Raw genomic sequence first — 19322 nt, forward strand, 5'->3', positions numbered from 1 at the left:
CGACTCACCCTGCTTTAATACAGCTGAGTCCCCGCGCCTTTTCCTTCGGGCCCTCTGTGAACCCCTCAGGATTCTCCCATCTTGTTTGTTCTCCTACAATAAGAGAGAAAACTATGATTTTCTGAAAGTTTGTGAAACTGGCACCAACAAAAAGTTAGAGCGCTATCAGAAAGCATTATTTGTTTTGTACTTTTCTTCAATTTCACTTCCTAAGTTTTAAGGAAAGTAAGGATATATGTAACTTGAGAGCTATGCTGCCTTTGGCCTAAGGCCATCACAAAATAAGAGCATTTTCAAGAACTCCTCTGTAGAAGAGCAGGGATCCTGCCCCTGCCTCCTTGAACCCCCTTCTCCTCCCAGCTCCTGGGGCCCTCTGCTCCGATATTCCTCACACCTCCCCGGCCCTTCTCAGTCCCTTTGCTAGTGTCTCTCCCAACCCAGCCCTCTTCTGGTCTCTATCTCATCTCTCTCCCTAAGTTTTAAAGGTCACCTGCCTACCAGATATCCCCAGTCCATACTCCACACTCATGCATACACCTGCCTACTGGATCTCCACTTGGATGTCTCATAAGCATCTCAAACTCATGATGCCCAAGTAGCTCCAGATTCCACACTCCAGCCTTGCCTTCCCGTCCTCAGTAAAGGGCATCATTATCCAGTCAATGGTTCAAGCCAAAGGCCTAAGAGTTAGCCCTGATTCTTCTCTTTCCCTCAAACACCAGCAAACCTATCTCGAACAGATCCCAAATCCCCTCTTCTATCTTACATAGCCCTCTTAGCTGGTCTACTACAATAAAATCCTAACTGGTTTCCCTCATTCCACTTTTGCTCTCACCTGGCAAAGCTAGAGTGATCATTTTAAAACATAAATTATATCACAGTGTTTCCTTGCCTTTAACTTTCCAATGGGTTCCCATCACACCCAAAATACAATGAAAACCCATTACTCTGGTATACCATAAAGCCCTCCATGGCCTGGACCTCTTCAGCTTCACCTGACTCCACTCTCGACTGTATTGTCTCCTTTTATTTCCTCAAACAAAGCATGCTGCACATTACTGTAGGAACTTTTCCTAAGCTGCTCCACTTCCCAGAGGGCTCCTCACTCCTAACTTTACCAAGCTGACTCCTTCTTAGTATTCAGATCACATTGTTCATGCCACCTTCTCTGGGAGGCCTCCTTGACAACCCAACTTAAAATAGCCAATCCTCAAGCCCTATTATAATTCTCAGCAAAGCACTTATCACAGGCTGACATTTCTCTTATTTATTTTATTTTATGTTCCCTTACTAAGAATGTAATGTCCCTGTGAGTAGAGACCTGTCCCGCCGCTGTCCTGTTCATCCTGTATTCTCAGCTCCTAGAATAGTGACTAGCAAATAAAAGTTGTTCAAAGTTGCCGAAACCGGTTTGGCTCAGTGGATAGAGCGTCGGCCTGCGGACTGAAGGGTCCCGGGTTCGATTCCGGTCAAGAGCATGTACCTGGGTTGCGTGCATATCCCCAGTGGGAGATGTGCAGGAGGCAGCTGATCGATGTTTCTCTCTCATCGATGTTTCTAACTCTCTATCTCTCTCCCTTCCTCTCTGTAAAAAATCAATAAAATATATTAAAAAAAAAAAAAAAGTTGTTCAAAGTTGATCTTAAGGAAAATGCCCCAAGACCTTAAAGTCCTCTTTTCCTAAGAACCATTAATATATACTTTAGGAATAAGACATTTATGTTTTAATTTGCATACTCTGAATTAGTTCTCCCTAAATATACCTGACACTGATGTGCCATTTTCTATCTATTCACATAGTTTTTATGAGATCTGTCTGCAGTTTACTAAAATGGGACTGGGATCTTGCTATTGAAAGAAACTAAAGGTTCATTATCAAAACTGAAGGTCTACTGTTGCCTCTTTTTCTCCAGCAATAAGCACAGAAATTCCTACTTCTTCACCCTAAGAAAGGGGTACTATTATTTACAATTCCCATTTTGAGATGAGGACAGCAACAGAGAGAGTAGGTAGGTAATGTGCTGATGGTAACACAGAGAGCCGCTGAAGCAGCACTTGAAGTCGGTAACTAGCTGTAGAGCTAGTGCCTTTGACCATGGTGCTACCCACTTAGGAAACACCCCCGTATTCCCAGGTAGTCCCGTAAGAGATATTAACCATTTCGTCGTCTCTCTCTTCTGCATCCTCCTTGGAGTCTGCTTTCAGGGACAGCTTTGGTTTTTTCTTCCGACTGCACTTAGGGTCTTCCTCCTCGTTGTCTTCTCCTAGGTCCCTTTCCTCCTTCTGATCTCTGCTGCTTGTAAACCCAAAATAATGACAGGAAACAATACCTATCAAACATCTACATGGTGAGCATCAATGCAAATTCTTTTAAAACATCACCCGCCAAAGGAGAAATATTTAACCACCAGGATAAATGTGTAGACATTAGAATATCATAGGTAGGGAACATATCAAACCATTATCATGTATTGTGACACTGTCAAGGTTAGAAAGTGGAAATTAGCTTCTACGTTAATTTCAAAAGGAGACCAGCACTAAATGTAAAACAGAGTCTCACAAGTTTAAAATAATTTGTCTTTCACATCTGCAACACATACCAATAAAAGAATCAATTATGGCCCTAGCTGGTTTGGCTCAGCGGATAGAGCGTTGGCCTGCAGACTGAAGGGTCCTGGGTTTGATTTCGGTCAAGGGCACATGCCTGGTTGTGGGCTAGATCCCCAGCAGGGGGCATGCAGGAGGCAGACAATCAATAATTCTCTCTCATCATTATTTCTCTCTCTCTCTCTCTCTCTCCCTTCCTATCTGAAATCAATTTTTTTTTTTAAAAAAAAAGAATCAATTATTCAAAGATATTTTAGTCTTCAGGGCAACTTTAAAACTAGGATTTATCAATTATTAAGAATAACAAGTCCAAATGAAAAAGGCCAAGTATAACTTTGTAAAATATCAGTTGGCCAACAAAAACAGACAATTCACAAGACTGTGCTAATTAAAATACATGGGAAACTCCAGTGAAATATAAATGTCAAGTCATTTATTTACAGCATACAATTATATGCAAGAAATACATCTTCTTGGTAATATGCTGAATTCTGTCAGATAACCCCCAAATGACAAAGTCACACCACTGTCAGTCACAGCTGATGTCCCTGTCTCGTATTTCTTAGTCTTCTCTGATATCAGCAGTAACATAATTCATTACATTACTCACTATGGTCTTCATTCAGTTGATTTCCAATCAGCTTTATCCCATTTGTAGAGTTTTAGCTGAGTTACCTAAGAACCCTCCAAATATAAACAAAACTGTGTTTCAATAAACATCAGTATCATCAAAATATGTATGTGACCCAGAGAACTTTAAATACTCTGAGCTGAGAAACAATCAAATTCGTGTAAACAAATGGCTAAAGAAAGAGGAAGAAGTTGTATTGCAGGTAAAACACAGGCAATAAAACTCAGGTCAGACATGACTGAGGTCACCAGGTTGAGTAATGAGATGGAGATCCATGTGTTTCTACAGGAAACGTCTTGGAAAAAAGAAAGGGCATGAAAGGGTGACAGAGGTCAGAGAGCCATGACCATGGACTCTAAAACCCATTCTGCAGATGGAATGGAACAAAAACCTACTTGTCTTTGATATGCCGAGTACAATTCTGGCTGCAATAGTTTCCTCCAGAAAGACATTCATCTACGTTGCCATACTGACAACAGTTCTCACAGAATGGAAGCCCTTCTACTTTTACTGACTCCTTCAACCTGAAGGGCATCCCAGTCTTCTCTGAAAAAACTAGAAGATGGAAAGAAGAGAAAAAAATTTAAAACCATGACAGAACACATTCCAAAATACACTTAAACTTTTTCTTCTAATAATTTTGTTAGCAACACAATAAAAGAATGTTTGTTGAATGAATGAATGATCAAATTCTAGGATTTGGGAAAGAGAAGAGGATGAGCTTGGCAGAAATCACTCAAATCATTTACATAACAAAACAATTCTGCAGAAAAAAAGCTTGTCTAAGGCTTTTTCTACAGCGTTTGAAGTAAAATGAAGAAAATTTCATTAGTCACTAAATTCAGAAAATTAAACCGTCAATCTTTACAATCCTATTTTATAGATGTGTCTTTGACAAAATTTAAAAAGGGTTATCTATGTTATTTCATGTTTATTACATTTTGATGAGTAATTTTGTTTTACTAAATTGGTTAAATCAATGTTTCTCTGTTTTACTTTTAATGCAGCAGATCTCCTGAATCACAATTATCCAAATCGTTTAGGAACGCACATTTCCTTTCGCCTGAATCATTAGGCTAATCATTCATTCAGCAAACATTTACCAGGCACCAATTTAAGCTAGGCACTGGAAATGACAGTACAGCCCTCACCCAAGAGAACTCACAGTCTAGAACAGTAGACAGGCAAGAGAACCAGTATTTGTAATAAGAAGGGACACATGCAGTAATTGAAGCACAAACAGGTTCCAGAAGTAGTACAAGGAAGACGTGAGTCAATCGGCCTGGGGTGAGGTCAGGGGAGGATTTTCTGATATAAAACCTCAACAGCGTTTTAAAAGCCAAAGAGGAATTTACCAACTGGACAAAGTGAGAAACAGTATCCCAGCCAGAAGAAACAGCATGAGCGAAAGCAAGGATGCATGAAGCCACAGGATGTGCTGGCAGAATTACAGGTAGCTCAGTGCCGCTGGCACTGCCAGAACACAAAGTACAAAGAACAGAACAGAAAGCAAAGAGATAAAGCGAGCAGGTGGGTGCAGGCCACCCAGATCTCTGTATGTTTTGCTAGAGATAAAAAAGAATTGGTGAAGCGTCAGAGAAGCAATCTACACAAGTTCCTCTAAGTTCAGTATACAGGATAAACTGGGCGAAATTAGAAGCAGAATGATTCTTCAGGAGATGTCTGCACTAGTTCAGGCGAGAGCTGGTAGGACCTAAATTAAGCCAGTGGCAGTGACAATAGATAGAAAAGGCCAGATCTGAGACATATTTAGGAAATAAAAAACCAAGAGGATTAAGTAACAGGCTATGGGGCTGGGGGGAAACACACTCAGGATGACTCCTAGATTTCTGGCTTGAACTGGGTAGTTGGTGCTACCACCAACTGAACTACGTGTTATAGAAGAAAGGCAGGTTTGGGGGAGGGGAGAAAGAAATAGAAAATGAATCGCATTTCAGACATGTGGCGTTTGAGGTACCTGTGGGACATCCGGGTGGAGATGTCCAGTAGGCAGGTGGAAATACGGGCCTGGAGCTCGGGGGAGAGGTCGGGGCTGGAGATATAGATTTAGGAGTCATCAGCATATAGGTGTTAGTTACAACCATCGGAGCAGATGAGAAAAAAGTGGCAGGCTTTTGGCTAAATCACCTGGGTAGGCTATTACATGGATTTACTGGATAATTTCCAATTAACCTGGTGCTATTACAGATCTGGCATTAGGAGAGAAGACAGTTAATGGTTATTTTAAAATATAAAAGCTAGTTCCACATCAGCTTCGTTACAGAAATTTACCTAAGCACATGTGACATGAAGATCACCCAGAATTTTCAAGGTTCCAGCCTACAATAAAACCTGAGATATTCTTACTTTAAAACTTTCAAAAGAAAGAAATGGCAATACAGAGCACCCATTCTTACCTTCTTGAGCAGTTGGCACCATCCATGTTGTGGTAGCCGTTGCCTTTTTAACATTTTCCATCTCACTCTCATCTGTTATAACTTCCAGGGCTCCAAATTCATTTACTCGAAACTAGTGACAACATGGTCGAGAAAGAGGCAAAATTTACAAAAGTGTTCAGAAAACAGTAACTTAAGGGCTGGCCTATATAGTCTTTAAGAAAAAAATTATGTGTTAAAAATTAATTAAAACAATTATATCTAGACTAGAAGCCTGATGCACAAAATCCGTGCAACAGTAGGCCTTCCTTCCCCCCCCCCCGCCCGGCTGCTGGTACTGGCTTCCCTCTGGCACCTGGGACCTGGGCTTCCCTCCCTGCCCTGGCTTTGTCTGGAAAGTCTGACGTCTGGTCTAATTAGCATATTATGCTTTTATTATATCTAAATAAGCTTTCTACTGATATTAAATCATTTGCATTTTACTAATTTTGGAATTTGGAGAAGGGGAATAGAAGAAAGCAGCAAGGTGCTTCTTAAGGATATAAACAACCAACCCTGCACCATCCTGTAAAATAGCCAGCTCACTTATATGGCCTGCAATTTCAAACACCATTTTTTTGCTAAGACTTATATTCTTATATTACAGCTTATTTGATAATAAAAATTACTGCTTTCCCAGGAATAAGTTGGTCTCACCTAGTTCAGAGAAAAGGAGTATCTCTGTTCCAGAAATTATCACTGGCATATCCATGTCATTATATCCCAAGATGTGAAGGAGGAAGGTGGAAGCAAGGGTCACTTCCTCTTTCTTTCACTACTCTCTGAATTCTCCATTACATTTCCCTCTAGTCTTCCAAAATAGCTGGCAGTATCTAAGAACGAGTCTCCTAGCTCCAGGCCAATTTTATCACTAAAAAGTAAGGGCATTTGCACCATGTAACATAGAAACTCACACATGAAACCTATTTGTTCATGTTGATCAGTGTCATCTTAATCAATTTGATAAATAAATGTTTTTTTAAAAAGTAAAGGCATTTGATTTCAGGGACGTTTTGAGTCCAAGTTTTGAAAACTTCCTCTCACTGCATGGCAAGCTTCAAATAGTATGTTTCTGTAATAGCCTGGCCGTAGTGTGTGTGTGTGTGTGTGTGTGTGTGTGTGTGTGTGTGTGAGAGAGAGAGAGAGAGAGAGAGAGAGAGAGAGAGAGAGAGAAAGGCTGAAGGGGCCCCGTCCTCTTTGAAACAGCTAGATTTACTCTCATTCATGAAGTTCAAAGTTTTCTGTATTCCTTCTGTTTTCCCATTAAACAGAGTGACATTAGGGATCTACTTATTTTAACAAGGGATGAAGAGCATGAAAGCTAAAATTCAAAGGGATAATAAAACCTTTTGCTTAAAATTTTTAGACTTTTTTCACAGAAATATACATGAGCATGCAAATACATAGTATTTTTAAAAGGCCTTCCATTTCCGAATCCAAACAATCAATTTGGTCAACATGCCCGTAGAGCAGGGGTGGGCAAACTTTTTGACTCGAGGGCCACAATGGGTTCTTAAACTGGACCGGAGGGCCGGAACAAAAGCATGGATGGAATCGTTTGTGTGAACTAATATAAATTCAAAGTAAACATCATTACATAATGATGGTCTTTTTTTTTTTTTTAGTTTTATTCATTTCAAACGGGCCGAATCCGGCCCGCGGGCCGTAGTTTGCCCACGGCTGCCGTAGAGTGTGTATTTTACCAAACTAGATTCAGACTCAAGTCAGAAAAATCTTATTCCTTCCACCAGGTGAAGATAGCACCTTAAATTACTTTCTGCATATAGTCCACAATCATTAAATGCTTCCCAGACTGAACAAGTTGAAATAGTTTAGGAAAGTGAAAGTAGTCTTCTCCCTACTACATATTTCAGACACGAATTTCTTGATAATGTGTATACTCTAGGTAGTGTGTTCATCTACAAATGCTAGTCTAAGAAATCCCAAAAAGTTAACTGGATGAAAAAGACCTAAAAATAACTTTACCTTTTTGGGGGAAATTAATTTTAAAATGATCAAGTCTAAAAACTGAATATTTCAAAAATAAAGCTGACAGTACCATCTACTGGGCAAGAGTAGAAAAAACAAGCCTTATAATGATTATTAATTAGTGATATTAAAGAATATGATAGAATATCAATTCTAATGAAAAAATTTAAAACACACACACACAAACACACACAAAACAGGCATAAACCTTATAATTCAATCCAGGAAAGCAATTTTCACTTCTATTATGTGTTGATGTTAATTTATATTTATCTGACAGTTACAAAATGGGAGAAATAGCACCAAACATTTACAACATTACAAAGAAAGTCTCCTGGGGCGTAAATGTCCAAATTGCTGCTAAACTACAAACCACCCTGCAGTTCACACACCTGGAACAAGATTACCACTAAGTGCAGTCTTCAAACAGAAATTCAGGCTTATGACCCCTGGAAGCTTTAGGCTCAAATACTTTCAAAGTTAAAAGGTAATAATCCCACAATACAACATTTAACCCCAATAATCTTTTCCTTCTCCTAACATTTAATGCCTATAACTGACCTATAGTTTAAGCACACAGAAAAGATGCAATGGCATTTAGGGAAACAGTTGACTCCTGTGAGCTAGGGATCCATGGATGGATGGACTTTAGGGGTCAATGAGTCCAATGAAATATATGCATAATTAGGAGATTGGCACATATATACTTTTCTGGGGATAGGGCTCATAAGATTCATCGTATTTTCAGAGGCATCCTATAACCCTGAAGAGTAAAGAACATCTACTGTAACCAGTTACTTTATCTCAAAAATTAACCTCAAAGTGTTCTTAATGTATTTTATCATATGCAAAGACACAGGAATCATTTTTTTTTCTGGCTTCTCAATTTGGATTTACCGTGTCTTCTACAATATTACTATTGCTGTAGAAAGTGCTGGACCACACAGCTTGTTAGGTGCTGTTAACTGGACTGGGCTCCACAGGCGGAATTCCAGAGAGACTGACATCTTCCCCAACAAAACACGTTTGGAAGTTGTTAATGAATAGTTTTAGAATCATGAAAACTTGAAATAACCAATTTTATTTCTTTTTTGTTTTTTGAAGTTATTATTTCTTTTAACCTATAAGTCTAAAAAGCAATGTGAAAATAGTCATCCCATTCTAACCAAGAATATCAAAATTATAAAACTTTACAAAGCACTTTATTAAAGCAAATCGAGCACATCAGCTGACGCTGAACATTTTCGGTAAGTGGGTATGATATATCCAGGTTAATCAGAAACAACTGCTTCTAAAATATATAAAGAGTAGCAAAGGTTCTGTTTATTTGTCTTGGCTTGAATTGCCTTTAATTGATTCAAGTCTCTATTTTACTTGTTAAGGCAAAGGGTCTTTGCCCACTTTTGCCTATCTTAAATGACAGATCATTAAAAGACACTCCTGAGATTCCTATTTTGTTTTATGATTTTAATGCTGAAATCTGAGTTCTACTTACCAATCTGCTTTAAGGGCAAGGATATTTGCTAACTAAACTGGTCTGAACACTAACCAAGGCAAGGCCAACTGTGCACCAGGAGTGCGGGGAGTTTTCCAGCTGGGCTTCTGCATTGCTGCTGCAAGGTCCTGCTCTCAGTTAAATGGCAACTTTTCTTCCTAGATAAGATGCTATTGCTCTCAGGAGTGTATCTGCATGTTACTCAGGGACTCTGAAAGACTAAATCCGTACGGCCCAGAGGAATATTCTCTGCGGATAAATTTCAGACAGCATGAGAAGCTCAGGTAGAGAAACTGCTTTAGGGAAAGGGAGCCCTACCATACATCTTCCCATACCACTCACTACCTGCCTGTTCTCAGGGCTGGCCCTGAGATATTAATCTACAAATACTAATTTACATTTTAAAAGAACACATTAAGCAATGCTAAGGTTTCAAACAGGCAAAGCATGATGTGAGAGAGTAAATTTCGTGATTTATTCAAAGTTCTTTCTAATATCTTACATTTGTGAAAAATCAATTTCTCAATCAGATCTCTTAAGCAACTCGAATTTTAATAGAAGGAGCAAGTGAATTACAAATCCTAAGCAACATAATCGATTGGCTAGCCTCTGAATCTCCTTAGATGAAAAGGGTAGAAAGGTAGAAAATCAGTTTCTAAATTATTTTTTTAATGGACATCAAACTATCCATACTGCATGAAGTGAACTGAATACACGACAACTGTCCAATTAGGTGAGCCTAAAAGTAAAATCAAATAACCCAGATTATAAAACCCACTAAATGGGGTAATTATCTGCTTGCTTTAATAAAAGTAATGGGTTATTTACTATTCCTACAATCCATTGCTTAGAAAACCTCGGGCAATCTAAATTTCTTAGGGATGGAAATTATACTCCATTGTTAAAACTAACCAAACAAAAGTTACAAATTTTGTCATCTATCTGATACCCAAAAAAGCTACTCAGAAGGGATTAAAATGTACAAGAGGATGCAGCAATGAAAAAGGGAGGGGAGCAGCTACACAACATATCACAAAGCCTGAATAGCTACAATTTAAGTCTTTTCCATATACACTAGAGGCCCGGTGCACGAAATTCGTGCACAGGAGGAGGGGGTCCCTCAGGAGGGGGGCCTGCACCCTCTCACAATCTGGGACCGCTGGCTCCTCACCACTCACCTGCCTGCCTGCCTCATCACCCCTAACTACTTGCCTGCCTGCCTCATCACCCCAACCACCTTTGCCTCGGCCCCCACTGCCACGGCTTCATCCGGAAGGACGTCCAGAATGACGTCCAGAAGGTCCTTCGGCTATCCGGTCTAATTAGCATATTACACTTTTATTATTATAGATATTTTTTTCAACCACCTCATAACCACCTTAAGTCATTGATTCCCTATTTCCATTTCACAGATAAAGATTCGGAAACAGGACTTTAAATAACTTGACAAGGTTCAGGTAGCTAATATGTGGCTGATGTTTTCAGAGTCTGAGACACCGTTCCTTCTTTCTCAAAAATCCCAGTATCTACTTCCAATGTATCTAATCCAGATGAACAGTTGAATAATGTTAAGAGCAGATAAAATTTTTAGTGTTTATTTAATTCCTTATTTTACCAAAAAGGAAACTGGCCCAAAAAGACCGACCGACTTGTTCAAGGTCACACAGCCTAAAACTAAAACCAAATCTCCTCTTCAGATGTCACTAAACCTCACTCGTATATTTCTGTTCAGTTAAACTCAGAAAGGTACATTGGCACACTGCACTTATTTCTTTAAATCTAACCCAGCTAAAATCTAAGTATGTTTCCTTAAATAACAGATCTAAATCTCACCACTGAGAATGAACTAGGGCAGGTTTGGCAGCGAAAAGGGATTGGATTATAAGAAGCCAATATTAGGGGGCAGGAAATTCTATTCAAGACAGTACAGAACTCCAAGCATTGGAGAGGTAAGCCAGCTAACAGCCTGTTAGGGAGACTGGAAGTTCAAACATCTGAGTGACCAAGTACAGACACAAAGTCCAAAAGGCCACAGACAGGTTCAAGGTCCCAGAGATAGGATCAGAGCAAAAGCAAATTTGAAATGAGAGGTGAGGGCGGCTGACTTCTCAGGTGGCTTGCGTAACCATGTTTCATGGGGCAGCAGATGTGGTCCCTGAGAGGGCTTTAGGGGTCTGGGGGAAAGGGGCATGGTGAGCACCTAGAAAAGGAGCCCATGAAGGAATCACTCTCTGAAGAGAGTTCTCATCCATACAAAAGCAGCCTGGTGTACAGGGAGAACCAGTAATTTTGAACAAGTGATTATATAAAATCCATATTTACAGTATAAATAATTTAAGGGAGGTAAATCATTCTGTTTATTCAATATTTTAACATTATCCAGTTTTTAAATGAGAACACCAGGGCCCAGGGAGTGTGGTTAAATTAATAAAGCCCATTACTACAAAATATAAGCCAGGTTTTCTAACCTACCACTGCCACATTTATTGGTCATAATGAGAGAGTCAAACCTGAGATGACCCTCCTCGAAGCTGTAACTCACTCTCTGCAAAGTGAGCACATGCTGCCGAAACATTCCTTAGTCTCTACCCCAAGTGACAAAGGCTTCTGCCAAACCACAAGCATGTCCAACTGTCTTGAGAGTTTACTGTAGAGGTCTAAGTATCATATAAAACACTGTGCTTAATGTTTTTAATTCTTAGTTTGCATATATATTCAGATTTAATTTTTATCATTACATAAAATTGTACGCAATAAAGACAGCTTACCTTTAAGTCACTTCCTGGCAATGTACCTACTCCATCTTTCCAGTCCATAACACTGAATACATCAAACTCTTGACCACTTGTGCTAGAGGCAGATTCAGTCATGATTTATTTTTTTTAACCTGAAGGCAAAAAAAAAAAAAAAAAAAAAAAGAATTCCACATATAAATCAGTTTTTATTTCAGTGGTCATCACTTTAATTTCCCTTATTTACATAATTTTCTTGATCATAATACCTCATAGCCACAGATCAAGAAATAACTGCTTCAGAAAATATCAACACTATTGTATAATGTAATCCATGGTAAGTTATAGCAAAAAAATAGTAATAAAATTTCTAAGTTATAAAGTGTCACAGTAAACATTTCTATTTTTTTTAAACATATTTTATTGATTTTTTACAGAGAGGAAGGGAGAGAGATAGAGAGCTAGAAACATCGATGAGAGAGAAACATCGATCAGCTGCCTCCTGCACATCTACTGGGATGTTCCCGCAACCCAGATACATGCCCCTGACTGGAACTGAACCCGGGACCCTTCAGTCCGCAGGCTGACGCTCCATCCACTGAGCCAAACCGGTTTCGGCTAAAAACATTTCTATTCTTAAAAAGAAATTCATTGTTTCATAGCAAACTCACTTAAAACAAAGAATCATGCCCTAGCCAGTTTGGCTGAGTGGACAGAGCATTGGCCTGGGGACTGAAGGGCCCCAGGTTCAATTCTGGTCAAGGGCACATAACCGGGTTGTGGGCTCCATCCCCAGGAGTGGGCGTGCAGGAGGAAGCCAATCAATAATTCTCTCTCATCATGGATGTTTCTATCTCTCTCTCTCCCTCTCCCTCCCTCTCTGAAATCAATAAAAATATATTTTGAGGGAAAAAAACAAACAAAACCCCAAAGAATCATGATGCCATATGAACGTAATTCCTTGACCTCTAAATAGATTTTTGTTTTGAAACATTGAAAAGAGAGTAGGTATGAATAAAGAATAGAAAATGTTAATAAATAAAACGGAACCATTTAGATAATAAAAAAGCAAGGAATGAAAATCAATACGACTGATTCTTTCAATAAATTGATTTATTTAATACAGGTGAAATATCTGCCAATTTGATGTTCCCAGAAATAGAAAAAAAAAAGTCTCAACATGTACAGTAAACACCAATAATACCACGCTGTGTCAAGGTAACCAATTCAGTTAGTTAAACTATGATAATACTTACTTTTCATTTTTTAAAAAGCTGCAAAACTAACTTTTTCATAATCAGAGTTATTGGCAGCATTATGTTGTTCTTTGAGACTGTTTTCTGTGTAGTATGGGATAAAACAAGTTATGTTGAGGTCATTGGCAAGCAATGGGAAAGATCAATGAGTCCTAAATTTGAATAATAGTGTCAGTATGAGTTTGTGATGCATTTTATCTTTTAAAAATATGCATTTTTCTAGCCTGTCCACTGAAAAAGTCTAGAATCAATCACTCATCAACAGTGACGAGCAGCTCAGAGCTCTGACTGTGGTCTCTAAACACCACTTCTGGGAGGTCTTCCTGGAGGAGGAGGTGATTTCTGGCAGAAAATGTGCAAGATGAGCCTGGAACATGTCAAACAAAAAGAACACAACGAAACTATCAAGGACAACAGAGATCAGATTGAAAGAACTCAGGAGCAACTGAAGAGGCTCCTGCAGGCCCAAGAAAGGATTCTAGCTGCGTTGAATTGTAACGCGAAGTTTAAATCCACGAGTTCATAATGATATTCAAAACCAAACAAAAAACAAACCTAGAACACTTTATTGGCCACCTTTGGGGAGGATATATGGTAACCAAGTCACTATGTATTTGGGAAAATAAACAAGGATTGACCCTGCCTGTATCATGAGACCTGTGCAAACTATATCTCAGGATAACAAATAGTTGGGTGGGGGAAATTTTCCTTTAGAAAGAATTCCTGCTAATAAACAAAGGTAATCCATGGTAAGCTATAGCAGAAATAAAGTTCTGACATTCCTTTGTTGATCAGCAGGAGAACTGAAACATAACCATTTGCAACACGTAATAAATTAATGGCTCTAAGAAACAACCATACATGAAGGAGTATTGCCAGGAAAATAACAAAATCGAACCTAATCTGATCAAGTTTATTTACAGAAAATACCAGGAACAAAGGAACACGTTAAATCACACCACAAAAATATCAGAAGCAAAATTTGGACTGTCAGAAACTCTTTAGTAACATTTCTCAAAGCACAGGCCACAGACCCTGGGGGGCCCTGAGACCCTTTCCAAAGGTCCAAGAAGTCAAAACTGTTTTCATAAAAATACTAAGCCGTTACTGCCCCCCTCACTCTGTTGACATTTGCACTCATGGAACAAAAGCATGAGTGGGCAGAGCTGCTGCCACTGATTTCTTCACCATCCTGCATTCACAGTAAACAAAGGTCAGTTTCACTAAAGACCATCCTTGATGAAATATTTGTCTTGACGCCTGAATATACATCTTTTAATGTTCTGTGTGGTGATAAAGTAAGTACCATAGAGTGGGTGGGCGTGCCAAAGTACTGTGGTTGCCTCAAGGAAAAGGAGCTGGTGAACTGTTGGAGATACAAGCTGAATAAGCTGTTTTGTTTTTCATGGAAAGGGAGCCATCTTTTTTTTATTTCCAAAACTATGTTTATTCAGGTTTGAGTATTTGGCAAATGTTTTGTCAAAAATAAATGAAGTGAGCCTGTCACATCAAGAAAAATGCTGACAGCGTTTGTAGCTAATGATACAATTTGAGCATTCAAGGGAAAATGAGAATTTTTGAAAAACTGGTATCCACCACCAAGAGCTTGAAACTTCCCAACAGCTAAAGACTTCTCTAAGGAGATGGGTGGTGACAGTCATGAATACGATTTTAAAATATTTCACAATAAAATGCTGTCAACAATTGGAAGTTCTGCACAACGTGGCAAAGCAGTTATTTTCCAAATGACCAGTGCTTAGTGGTACACAATTATGCATGGGTAAAGAATCCATTCAAAGTGCACGGTAGACCAATAGATTCTAAAGTTACAAAGTATTAAAAGCTGATCAACAGAGCTTCAAACTGCACATTACAGCAGACATTTAAGAAACTACCACTTGTTGCCCTGGCAGGGCGGCCTGAATGGTTGGAGCGCCATCCCGTGCACCAAAAGGCTGGAGGTTGTGGGTCTGAACCCCGGTCAGGGCACACATAGGAGGTAACTGATCAATGTTTCTCTCCTAATCTCTCTCTCTTTTTCTCCCGGCCCCCTCCCTTGCTCTCCCGAAACATATCCTAGAGTGAGGATTAAAAAAAGAAAAGGAGCTACCACTTGTCAAGTTTTGGTGTAGTGTCAAAGAAGAATATCCACCACTCAATGAAAATACTTCAAATACACCTCCCTTTTCCAACCCCATAAAGTTCAACCAAAACAACATACTGCAATAGATTGAATGCAGAAGCAAATATCAGAACCCACCTATCTTCTATCAAGCCAGACATTAAAGAGACTTACAGAAATGTAAAACAGCAGTACTTATTTAGTATGCTTTTAGTTTTGAAACTATGTTTGTTTCGTTAAAACTGTGCTTACATACACTAATGTAATGGGTTTACTATTGTTATTTTTAAATAAGTAAAATTTAAATTATGTATTTTAATTTGTAATACAGTAAATATTGGTAACTGTAACCTACACAAATAATGGCACTTTGAGATTTTCAATTATTCTATCATATAGGATAAAAACTTGTTTTATTCCACAAACAAACTGGCAAGAAATGAACAAAATATTTGAAAGAGGAAATCTGAAATTTAGATGAAAAGAAATTTAGGAGACATATTAGCAATAATATCATAAATCATAGATATTGTTTGAGCCCTGATGTCAACTATTTTTCAAAAAATAAGATTATAAGGAGAGGAGGAAACATGAATGTCAGATGGCTATTTGATGACATTAGACAAATGCTATTGCTTTTTCAGAGGAATAATGACAGTGTTTATTTTTTTTTAAGTATTGCACACTATTTTATTGATTTCAGGGAGGAAGGGAGAGGGAGGGAGAGACAGAAACATCAATGATGAGGTAGAATCATTGACTGGCCGCCGCCTGCACACAGCCCCCCACCACGGGGGATCAAGCCCACAACCCGGGCATGTGCCCGGATCGAACCGTGACCTCCTGGTTCATAGGTCAATGCTCAACCACTGAGGCACACTGGCCGGGTGACAGTGTATATTTTTTAAAGGGGAGCTCTTTGTTGTATTTCAGAGACACAAAGTGAAATTGACAGATAAAATTATGTAATTTGAGGAATTTGCTGTAAATTAATCAATGACATAATGAAACGAGATTGGCAACATATTGGTAATGGTCACTATGTGTGAAGGATCTATGATGGTTTATTATACATCTTAGTTTTATGTATGCTTGATTTTTTTTATAATAAAAATACTTCTATGTGCAGCCTACTTGAATATATAATATACATTCATTTTTAAATAGTCAATGGAAAAAAAACTTGTCTGTTTGAATTATAGCTATCTTCTGTTGGAATATACTAGTTTCAATAATTTTTTTCTTTTTTTCTGTTAAATTAGAATATGTCAAATATTATACATATATTATTAAGTCTATTTCTGATCATTTCAAAATCTATACAGTCTAAATTTGCAGAAGCATCAGATTTTACTATCATTACAACTTAATCCTCAAAACAGGAACTAGGATATAAAGGCCTAAGAAAGAATTGAATTGACCTAAGAAATAGCAAAAATATTGCCCTAACCGGTGTGGCTCTATGGTTAGAGTAACAACCTGCGCATAGAAGGATTGTGGGTTTGACTCTTATCAAGGGCCTATATCTGGGTTTCAGGTTCAGCCCCTGTTGGAGTGTGTGCAGAAGGAAACAAATCTATGTGTCTCTCTCACATCGATATTTCTCTCCCCCACCTCCCCCCACACACCTCCCTTCCACGCTCTCTCTAAAAAAATCAATGGGAAAAATATCCTCAGGTGAGGATTAACAAAAATAAAAATAAATAGCAAAAAAATTAAGTGAATTAACCTGCACTTAAATTCTCTATGACTCCTACCTCATTAAACAGATAAACATCAGGAACAAAACTGACTTCCCTGTTAAGCGAAGAAGAATGGCAACTTCCTGACAGACAGTAGAATGACAGAATAATTTCCCCCTGGTGGCTAAACTGGGTAAAACTTGAGTGATCCTTTAAAAAAAGTTTTACTGTTCTTTCTCTATAATTTTAACAGCATCAAATCACCAGATAGCCCATGCCAGACATAATACATATACTTTCTAATTTATTAATTAAACCTCTGACATTCTTTCAGAAAAAGATTCAAAGCAACAGGCAATTTACATCCATTAATTCATTTATTTCCCACAAAAAGTTAGGTTGTATTTATTATCCGTCTAGTCTACATTGAAGAAAGTGAGCCTCAGAAAGGTTCACTAACTCAGCCAAAACCATAGTTGGTGGTACAGCCAGGACTTGAACCCAGGTCAGCCTGATTCCACCCCAGCCTATTTTTCTCCAGCATTATCTGACCTTTGAAGAATCCTGTCCCCTCTGAGAATATGGTGAAACCTACTTTCCCCTATGTTACTTCTTAGAACACGGCAAATCCAGAGCCAGTCTGCTAGCACCCAAGTTCTTGAATTATGTGTATCAGTGCAACACATACCCTTTAAAAAAATATATGCTATTGACAAAATAGCATTAACACACATATAAAACACAAGTATATTTCTCATCTTTTCTAACTTTAAAACCTATGTATATAAAATTCACAACAGCAAAATCCTGTGTCTAGGAAGAGGAACAAAAAGTAGAAGATATCTAAAAGCTTATACTGTACAAAACCTGCATTACATGTTTTAGGAAATATTTAGAATAAGTTTTTGTTCTATAAACACTGGTAATGTTACACAGTGTGCTCTGCCCATAAGGCACATATCTAGAATTTATAAAAAACTGTTTCCATCCATTGTTTTTTTCTAAGGTTTGTGGACATTTTGTGCAAAGTACTGTAGCATGAAAATATTTAGTATGTTGTCTTTCCCATGGTCTGATTTTGAAGCCACTGGCTACTTTCACTATCACAATTAGTATGAATAGCTAGGATAGATGAGGTGTTTTTCCACAATCTCTTAGTCACGCAGAATAGCCAACAACCAATATTATTTTAACAGGAGCTACTTCTATGCCACCCTAAGTCTTTTTCCCTAGTTTTCATCCTCCACAAGTGTGTGTATACAAACATACAAAGTCCTTTCACTCCAACCAACCATGTTCCTAAGAGGTAAGCAGGTTTTTTTGTTTGTTTGTTTGTTTGTTTAGTATTTAGAAATGCTGCTTTATGTTTTAATTATCACCTGGCACTGTCCCATAAATAACCTGTATTCCACGGGCCAGAAAAAGCAGGTAGCAGTTACTCACAATACAAGTCACAATCAGTGTTTCTCAGTCTGCAGAAATCCCATCCCAAATCTCTTGCTAATGGTGCTGGGACTTCCTAAGAAAGTGCCTTAAAAGTGTACCATGACAGGTCCTCTGTGCTATCAGACAACACCTACCAGTTGCCTCCTAATCTCTTCTAAATTCAAATGGTCTCCAGCAAATGCACCAATGCAGCTTTTGATTCCCACCAACATACATGTGATGGCTGACAGGAGCTAAAATCAAGGGGACTGACATCCAGTGTGCTTCTACCGGCGTCCATTGTGGATGCCTCACTAAGGAGATGGCTTTATTGAAGGCGGAGGTCATTACTACTGGCACTTGCGCAAATGTATTACATGCCCAAAGCCCCCTTTCTGTGAAACAGTTCACTTTAGCTTTTACTAATTTTTATTACAATTTTCTTGCCTTGAGCCTGCAACAAGAAGGCCTGGAGGACAGACTAAATGACAATACAACACTATTCTCAGAATTACCTCCTGCATCTATCTCCTGTACCACCCACTGTCTCCAAACCAAAGCTGTGCAACTTGACTCCCTCTTGGAATACTGTATTTAACAGATGAACTAACTTCCTCAAATGCTCAAATAAATCTCTGGAAGTTCCAACCCACCATATACCACTAGTAATCAAGAAACATTAGATGGTGATGAAATTAGTTAATATCTTACATTCAAAAATCCTGTGTTATGAGAAGATGGGGAAGCAGGCCCTCTCATACATTGATGGCAGCATTATAACTTGAAACAACCCCTATGGAGACCAACTTTCAAGAACATATTCGACAGCGCAGCGATCCTAGTCCTAGAAATGTATTCTACAGATACTTGCACATATTTATAAAAGGAAAATGTAAACGGTTACTCACTGAATATAGCAAAAAAGAAAAAAAATGTTCATTAATAAAA

The 19322-nt window shown here is 38.5% G+C and overlaps 1 protein-coding gene across 1 annotated transcript in view; it reads right to left on the minus strand.

The window, feature by feature from the left end:
• L3MBTL3 (L3MBTL histone methyl-lysine binding protein 3) overlaps window positions 1–19322 on the minus strand; it is an 84359-nt gene that overhangs the window by 48613 nt on the left and 16424 nt on the right. Inside the window, exons 2-7 of the mRNA XM_081094952.1 lie at window positions 11926–12044; window positions 5656–5767; window positions 5217–5291; window positions 3634–3793; window positions 2158–2293; window positions 9–93 (exon numbers count right to left, since the gene is read on the minus strand). Coding sequence (XP_080951078.1) covers window positions 9–93; window positions 2158–2293; window positions 3634–3793; window positions 5217–5291; window positions 5656–5767; window positions 11926–12027 — 670 coding nt within the window. The 5' untranslated portion in view covers window positions 12028–12044. The remainder of the gene's footprint in view (window positions 1–8; window positions 94–2157; window positions 2294–3633; window positions 3794–5216; window positions 5292–5655; window positions 5768–11925; window positions 12045–19322) is intronic.

Source organism: Myotis nattereri (genome assembly GCF_964212035.1).
Source record: "Myotis nattereri genome assembly, chromosome: 6".
Taxonomy (NCBI): Eukaryota; Metazoa; Chordata; class Mammalia; order Chiroptera; family Vespertilionidae; genus Myotis; species Myotis nattereri.